The sequence below is a fragment of the Myotis myotis genome, unplaced genomic scaffold (assembly GCF_014108235.1).
Source record: "Myotis myotis isolate mMyoMyo1 unplaced genomic scaffold, mMyoMyo1.p scaffold_m19_p_3, whole genome shotgun sequence".
Classification (NCBI taxonomy): domain Eukaryota; kingdom Metazoa; phylum Chordata; class Mammalia; order Chiroptera; family Vespertilionidae; genus Myotis; species Myotis myotis.
In genome coordinates this window covers 159,245,424-159,254,332 of record NW_023416335.1, presented here as the reverse complement: position 1 = coordinate 159,254,332, position 8,909 = coordinate 159,245,424, and the positions used below count along the sequence as shown (strand labels likewise).

Genomic DNA, 8,909 nt, shown 5'->3' with positions numbered 1-8,909 from the left:
TGGAGTCACGCCCTTGTGCAGCACCCTCGCATGATGACGTCACAAGATGGCCACGCACATAGCTGTGGCCGCTTTGTGCTGTGAGGCCCAGGGGTCCTGCAGCTCTGTGTGGTGCAGAGGAGGCCAGTCCTGGTGCCTCCAGCACCTTGTGTGGAGGAGGTGGGTCCCAGTGGAGGAGGCAGTTTGCGGCAGGGGAGGGCAGTTGTGGTTGATCAGGTTGGCAGGGGAGGGGAGTTCAGGGTGATCATGTCGTAGAAGAGGGCAGGTGGGGGTGATCAGCCTGGCAGGAAAGTGGTTAGGGGGTGATCAGGCTGACAGACAAAAGCAGTTAGGGGCAATCTGGCAGGCAGGCAGGCGAGCAGTTAGGAGCCAGCGGTCCCAGATTGTGAGAGGGATGTCTGACTGCCGGATTGTGAGAGGGATTTCCTAACCAGCAGTTGGACATCCCCTGAGGGGTCCCAGATTGGAGAGGGTGCAGGCCAGGTTGAGGGACACCCCCCCCCACACACACACACACACGAATTTCATGCACCGGGCCTCTAGTGTTTAATAATTTTAATGACTATTTTAATGTATATCAATTATAAATTCAACACATCTTGATGTCTACATATTGTCCTATGTTGTAACTAGTACTTTGTTCATTCTTTCTTTTTCCTTCTACCCCAATTTCATATATTCTCATCTTTCACTCCTGGCATTAAATGCACACATAGTTTATGTCCCTATTTATAATTGTGAATAAATAAGACTAACTTGATAAATGTAAAGTTCATATTATACATGTGTATATATAGTATGTGAATATTATATTCTAGTTATAAAATTTATATCTCTCATTGAAGAAAATGTGACAATAAACAAGTTAAAAATATCCAATTCCTGATTTCCACGTATTTATTTTCTTTGTTTATAAATATTCTCACAATGAAAAGATGTCATATTCACAAATATAGGCAAAGGAATTTAGTAATATTAGGATTTCATGAAAGATTTTTTTTTAATTGATTTCAGAGAGGAAGGAGAGGGAGAAAAAGATAGAAACATCAATGATGAGAGAGAACCATTGATTGGCTGCCTCTTGTAGGCCCCACACTGGGGATCAAGCCCCCAACCCAAGCATGTGCCCTAACTGGGAATCAAACCGTGACCTCCTGGTTCATAGGTCAATGCTCAACCACTGAGCCACTCCGGCTGGGCATGAAAATAAATGATATGGTAAAGGAAAGTAGTCAAAAGCAATAAAAGCAACTCATAGCAAATATTGCTATGATATTAGTAGCAATGGGCCATGGGAAGGGTTTCTGTCAATTCAGAGTCAATATTGGGATAAAACTCCTCATCAGTCTTTAACATATTGTTTATTTCAGAAGACAATCAAGTCATACTAGAAATCCAATGCAGTGTTTTGTAGCATTTCATTCTGGGACAGTAAAGAACTCTTCTCTAGTTTGCCAAAATTCAGGACCTGTAAGCACATGAACCTTCCTGCGGTTTAAGTCCAGAATCTTTATGAGAAAAAAATGGACAATGATAGAAGAGTCATATTATAAATCAAACTCTCACACACTCGATATACATCTTGTTTATACATTTGCCTCATTTACCTCAGCCATTTTGTTTTTTAATCTTTATCAATATTTATAAAAATGAATCATCTGTATCTGTTAATGATGCCTCTCTTTGCCACTCTGCTTACTTAATGAACTCCCCTGAGCCAACAGGAAAGACACAGATAAAATAAGTCCAGTTCCACTCGTGTGACATATATAAAGAAGAACATTCCTATTTCCTATTTCCTATTTCTTAAAATAGCATTTGCAGGAAAATATCACAGTCTCTGAAGTATAAGGAAACTATATTTAGGTTTTATAGGTGTGTAATCATAGAATTACAAAATATTTATTTGAAATGTTTCCATAAATACAAAGAAAATCTTTAGTAAATGTTTTTATTTATTTATTTACTTGTCCACCCAGGTGTAATTGGATCTCAGGTGAGAGACAAAAAGCCGAAATGAGTTGTATGATAATATGTTCCAAAAATTTTACAGTACCAGGAATAAAGGATATTGTCAACTATTACTAGTCTAAAAAAAAAGAGAGAGAGAGAACTATGATCCCTGAGAGTCATGAAAAAGTGAAGTTTCCACACTTTTTCTGACCATACAATAAAAATAAAATAAATTGCTAACTCAATTTATCAACTTTGAAATTAGGTAAATATTTAAGCCTATTAGACAGTTAAATTTGAGACTAAATCAAGAAGAACCAAGAAGTAAGTAAATTTATTATTCTTCAATATAATATTCTATTTCATTCAAATGTTTAAAAATATTATTTGCATATGTATTTTATATTAAAAGTTAAGTAATTGTTTAATATCAAGAAGACTATTAATGGAGTCCTAAAGCAGGAATTCAGAAATAAGTTTTGGGTTGTTCAATTACTTTTTCTAAGTTTAATGGTATTCTGTTATAGAAATCAGATTATAAAAAGTGATTCCATATTAGAATACCTCCTAACGATCTGTTAGAATATTTTAAAAGGAGCTGAATATTTTAATAAATACTTGCAAGCTTAATTTTAAAGAAACATTAGAAAAATAGCTTTAGTTTAAATATTAGCACAAGATTTTTTCCATGGTCTATGTGTTTTCAAAGAAAAGAGATTATATTTAATTTCAGTTAATATTCATTACTTGAATGTAAGGTTGATGGAAATTGGAGAGAGTGGCTGAAGGGAAACGTGTTTTTGAATTTCATAGATTATTTATCATCACAGATATTTTTAAAATTCCATACTCAATTCTCAAACCTGTTTTAACTTTTTTATGTTCTGTAGGGGAATATTTGTAAAGCAGGGGGAAGGATCCGCAATGAGAAATCGCACAGTACCCTCAGAATTCATTCTTCTAGGACTGTCAGACGATCCCGAGCTTCAGATTGTGATTTTTCTCTTTTTAGTTATCACATATATATTAAGTGTCTCTGGAAATTTCACCATCATCACTCTCACCTTGGTGGATTCTCATCTACAGACCCCTATGTATTTCTTCCTCAGGAACTTCTCTGTATTAGAAATATCCTTTACAACTGTCTGTATTCCTAGATTTTTAGGCACAATTATCACCAGAGACAAAACTATTTCATACAATACTTGCACAGCTCAATTGTTTTTCTTCATCTTCATGGGTATAACTGAATTTTACCTTCTAACTGCCATGTCCTATGACCGCTATGTAGCCATCTGCAAGCCCCTGCATTATACAACCATCATGAACAAAAGAGTCTGCATACTGCTTGTCTTTTGTGCTTGGCTGGCAGGATTCTTAAATATCTTCCCACCAGTTATTCTTTTTCTCCAGTTAGATTACTGTGGCTCCAATGTCATCGATCACTTTGCTTGTGACTATTTCCCCCTCTTGCAATTATCCTGCTCAGACACCTGGCTCCTGGAAGTGATTGGTTTTTACTCTGCAATAGTGATTCTGCTTTTCACTTTGGCGTTAATAATTCTATCCTACACGTTCATCATTAGGACGATTCTAAGACTGCCTTCTGCCAGCCAGAGAAAAAAGGCATTTTCTACATGCTCCTCTCACATGATTGTCATTTCCATCTCTTATGGAAGCTGCATATTCATGTATGCCAACCCTTCAGCAAAAGAAAAGGCATCATTGACCAAAGGAGTAGCTATTCTGAATACTTCGGTTGCTCCTATGATGAATCCGTTTATATATACCCTGAGGAACCAGCAAGTAAAGCAAGCTTTTAAAGATGTTTTTCAAAAGGTTATGTTTTTCTCTGGTAAGTGAATGTACTAGTAACATTAAATGGATAAAGTTCTTATCAATGACTTCTATTATTCATACTCTCTCAAAACACTCTTTGCTTTATTACAGTTATTTTCCCTTTGTTATTTCCATATTAAAATTTCTCAAATGTTCTACTCAATAAATTTGAAAAAGCTAGATATTGTTTCAGAGTATTCTGCCAAATATTTTATTCAAATGTACTTTGGTGAAGTAAAAAAAAAAAATCTAATGATTATGATTTAAGTAAAAGCCTCTTTTGAAGATGTATAGGGCATTTAATTGGCAAGAATGTCAAGATAGATGTGAAATTCTGAACTTACCATTCTTAGCAGGTAATAAAAGTGAATGCTATTAGAAACTTTTGATTTTATTTGGCATTTGCATGAAATCAAATTGTCACCATCACCAGGAGGTTGGGAGCAAAATATAAACATCTATATAAATATATTAAATGATTGTAACTCATATATATTAAAATTCTTATCCTATATAATAAAAGCATAGTATGCAAATTGTCCCCTCGACTGGGAATTGTCTGGGAGTTCGACCAGGGGGCAGGGTGGACAGGGGGAAGGGAGGGAGGCCCTGGCCAGCAGCTGGCAGCCGGAAGCCACTAGGACCTCTAGTTAATAATAATTATAATATAATGAGAAGGAGAAGAAAGAGAGATAGAAAAAAAAATCTTTTCAGCAATTACCAGATGCTAGAGTTATTGTTTTCTTTATATTGGCTCATTTAATCCTGCCAATAACTTTATGAGGCACCTACAGTTATTATCATCTTTTAGTCAGAGGTATTTTTCTTCAGTTAGATTAACTACCTCCCAAAATTAAAATGTATGTAAACAATGTATGTAGAGAACAGAATGTAAAATATATCAAGTAAAATGCATGAAACTATAATAAACTGGTAAGAGTTCAACTTTCTGGAGAACTGAACTTTAGTTGGAAGATCTACAACTGACAGGGATTTTGGAATTAAGGAAAGAGAAATTTTAAACATCTGTTTAAAATATTCTGCACACTCTACTTCAATTAGGCAAACTGTAAGCAATATTTATTTTAAAAAACCTCTTAGAAAGTGAGTATTATTATTTCTAATTTACAGGTGAATGAACAGGAGGAAACTGAGGTCCAGAGTTCTTTGTCACAGAGATTGTAGCTTTCAAACTGGGATTTAAATCACTTTTCTTTAATCTCAAAATCCAGACTAATAGGATTACTTTCATTTTTGTACTGGCTTTCACTAGTAATAATTATGTGTAGAAGTTCATGTTAAATATTAGAATAGTTAAAGGACTTTTGAATGTGTGATTAACTCACTTAGGTTTTACTTACTGATGACAGGTGTTGGGGAGATAGTGATGACAAATAATGACTCTTGCCCTAGATCAGTGGTTCTCAACCTTGGCTCACATTAGAATCACCTGGGAATCTTTTTAAAATTCTGATTTCTGGCCTCAAAATCAGAATTTTAAAAAGATTCCCAGGTGATTCTAATGTGCAGCCAAGGTTGAGAACCACTGCCCTAGATGGTTTTGCTTAGTCACGCAGCGGTTCTCAACCTGTGGGTAGTGACCCCTTTGGCGGTCGAATGACCCTTTCACAGTGGTCGCCTAAGACCATCCTGCATATCAGATATTTACATTATGATTCATAACAGTAGCAAAATTACAGTTATGAAGTAGCAACGAAAATAATTTTATGGTTGGGTCACAACATGAGGAATTGTATTTAAAGGGCCAGAAGGTTGAGAACCACTGGTAGTGGATAGAGCATCCGCCTGCAGACTGAAGGTCCTTGGTTCGATTCCAGCCAAGGGCATGTACCTCGGTTGTGGGCTCCTCCTGGGCCCAAGTCCTGGTCAGGACTTGTGCAGGAGGCAACTAATCAATGTGTTTCTCTCACATCTATGTTTCTCTCTGTTCTACTCTCTCTTCTACTCTCTTTCTAAAAATCAATGGAAAAATATCCTCAGGTGAGGATTAGAAATAAATTTAAAAATAATTATTCTTGCTCTAAATAATCTCAAATTCTAACAGGAAGCAAAATATAACATAATTAAAATTTAATTTGATAAATGCAACAAGTTAGGTCTAAGTTGCCTATAGCCTGATAATATTATCATTGACAAAAAATTTCAATTTTACTGCCTCTTCTAGCAGAATTATGGTCGATTGCACAATAATTGCTAATTATTTGATCATTTTAACCCTTGAGTCACAAATATTTGATAAACCTTGTCTGCTTTGGCTGTCATCTTAGTTTTCACTTCTATTTTCTCTGTTGGTCATTATCTTGTGTATTATTAAACAATCACATTATTTCCTGAGTAAAAAAGGTTACTGGAAATTGAATTATAGAAAAAGTTTCTCCAATACAGCTCCCTCTAGCCCCAACTTGTATTGTGAATCGTGAATTGATCATCAATTCAGTTTTACCTGTGTACCACTTTTTATCTGGTATTCTCTCAGATCTGTTGCAGGCATATACTAGTCTTTTGGATTAATATAATATACCATTCCATCCTATAGGCTTTCAGGTAACAGATAAAATGTAAACATTTATGAGTTAATCTTTTTTAAAGCATATCAAGTACTATCTATACTAATAAAAGAGTAGTATGCTATTACACCAGACATCTTCCGAACTATGGGGAAGTCCTTCCTGACAAAGCCAGCCAGGCAAAGCCACCTGCCAGTGGCCCTGGGCACCAGAGCCTGGGGCTGGCTGTAGCCTGGGAGATGGACAAGCCGCCCGCCCCACGGTCCCGGAGGAGATGGAAAAGCCACCTGTCTCGCAGTCCTGGGCCACAGCCAGCCTGAGTAGCCGCCCGCACCGTGTGTGTGTATGTGTGTGTGTGTTTGTGTGTGTGTGTGTGTGTGTGTGTATGGGGGGTAAGTGCGGGGGGGGGGGGCGGGGGGGTGAGACAGAGAAGCTGCCCATCCTGAGGTCCCAGGCTCAGGCAGCTGGAGAAGCCGCCAGCGCTGTGGTCCAGGGCACCAGTGCCTGCGGCCCGGGAGATAGGTTCCTTCTTCTTCCACTGCAGTCATTACTCCAATATTCCCCTTCTGAATTTCTCTCTGCTGCTCCAACCCAACTCCACTTTTCATCTGAAGGATAGGGAACAGAGAGAGCAATGTTAAAAGCTTACATTTTTAAGCAGGTAAGGTTGGTACTTATATAAATGGAAAACTAGAGTCCTTAAGGTAACAAAGGCTAGAAGGGAGGGGACAGGGACAGGGCAAGACATATTATATCCAGCAATCCATGTGGGTACTGAAAACTTTTCAGTGATGACAATCAGTGAATATATGAATCAACAAAAATAGTTGACAGAGACAATTCTTCCATCTTTGAAAGTATCTATATCAAGTCTGTTTAAATAGATTTTCATCTGAATAATATAACATACTAGAGGACCAGTGCACAAAATTTGTGCATGGGGGAAGGTGTCCCTCAGCCCAGCCTTCACCCTCTCCAATCTGGGACCCCTCGAGGGATGTCCGACGGCCTGTTTAGGCCAGATCTCACAACCCAGGACTGTTGGCTCCCATCTGCTCACCTGCCTGATTGCCCCTAACTGCTTCTGCCTGCCAGCATGATCACCCCCTAACAACTATTCTGCCAGCCTGATCGACACCTAACTGCTCCCCTAACAGCCTGATTGCCCCCAACTGCCCTACCTGCCAGCCTGGTCACCCCCAACTGCCCTCCCCTGCCAGCCTGGTAGCCCCCAACTGCCCTCTCGTTCAGGACTGATCGCCCACAACCGCCCTCCCCTGCAGGCCATCTTGTGGCGGCCATCTTTGACCACCTGGGGGAGGCCATCTTGTGTGTTGGAGTGATGGTCAATTTGCATATTACTCTTTTATTAGATAGGATTCTGACAAGACCACCACCACCAATGTGGTCAGTGTTGTGCTGGTAAATGTTTAACAACTGGCTCTCAATCAAATAAAACAAAACGCTGATTTATAATATTGGCCAATTTCTGTGGCATAAATACTCCATCAATGGCTGATTTCGGCTGCTAATGTGATGCCACTAAATGCAGAGCTGAGGAGAAACATGCAGTAAAACACTATTATATTCCACCAGAAAGATCCAAAAGATATAAATAATGTCAAGAGTTAGAATAGTAAAGTGTAGTAACTAATTGAGGGGTGATGAATTTAGAGTATGTATTACCTTTGGTTTTCATGTAATTTATTCAATTTTAAGATTATATAATTTAATAATTTTTAATAATGACCATGTTTAACAATCAGCTTGCAAAATTCCTGAAAATTTGTGAGCCAGGAAGAGCAGGCTTTAGCACAATACTGAGTGGAGTATAATGGTTAAAGGGCATGGTTCATGGATTTGAAATGAGACTCAGCCACTTTCAGGCTTTACTGGTCAAGTTACCTGATCTCTCTATACCTCAGTGTTTTCATCTGTGAAATTATAGTACATACTATATAGAGTTGTTGCAAAGATAAAATGAAATCTGTGTATGACACAGCACAGTACCTGAAATAATAATTCACTCAATTTGTTATAAACTGTTACTACCTCAATATGTTATTGACAAAATTACTCTACTCATGCTATAAGAATGAAATTTTATTGATGAGAAAAATATCTTATTTTGAGATCTACATGGAGACAGTCAATTTTGCTTCCTAGGCAGTAGATGTTATTCTACCACTAGAAACTAAAAAGGGAAAAAATGACCTCAATCAACATGATTGAGGCAATGTATTATTAGCTGGATCATAAAGCAAAGAGAATGCCATACATTCTTGGATACATTTGCAGTAAGAAGCTTCACCTCCGGTATTAATTCTGATCAACTAAGCATCAGACTTAAGATGAATGGTGAGAAGGAGTCTGAGGCTGCTTCTAGACTTAGCAGGAATAGAACTTTAATACATAAGTAACAGTTACTATGGTTAATGATGGTGAGAAAAACACGCCATGACCTATACCAGTGATGGCGAACCTTTTGAGCTCAGTGTGTCAGCATTTTGAAAAACTCTAACTTAACTCTGGTGCCGTGTCACATATAGAAATTTTTTGATATTTGCAAACAAAGTAAAACAAAGATTT

General features: G+C 37.8%; 1 protein-coding gene across 1 annotated transcript; it reads left to right on the top strand.

Annotated features, from left to right (window-relative positions):
* The first annotated feature begins 2,877 nt into the window (after positions 1–2,877).
* Positions 2,878–3,816, top strand: LOC118651216 (olfactory receptor 6C3-like). The gene has a single exon (XM_036300152.1). The coding sequence runs from the start codon at positions 2,878–2,880 to the stop codon at positions 3,814–3,816; it is 939 nt and encodes a 312-aa protein (XP_036156045.1).
* The last annotated feature ends 5,093 nt before the right edge of the window (positions 3,817–8,909 follow it).

Excerpts from the sequence above, each read along its gene's own strand:
- LOC118651216 (XM_036300152.1), top strand. The coding sequence starts at position 2,878 with ATGAGAAATCGCACAGTACCCTCAGAATTCATTCTTCTAGGACTGTCA.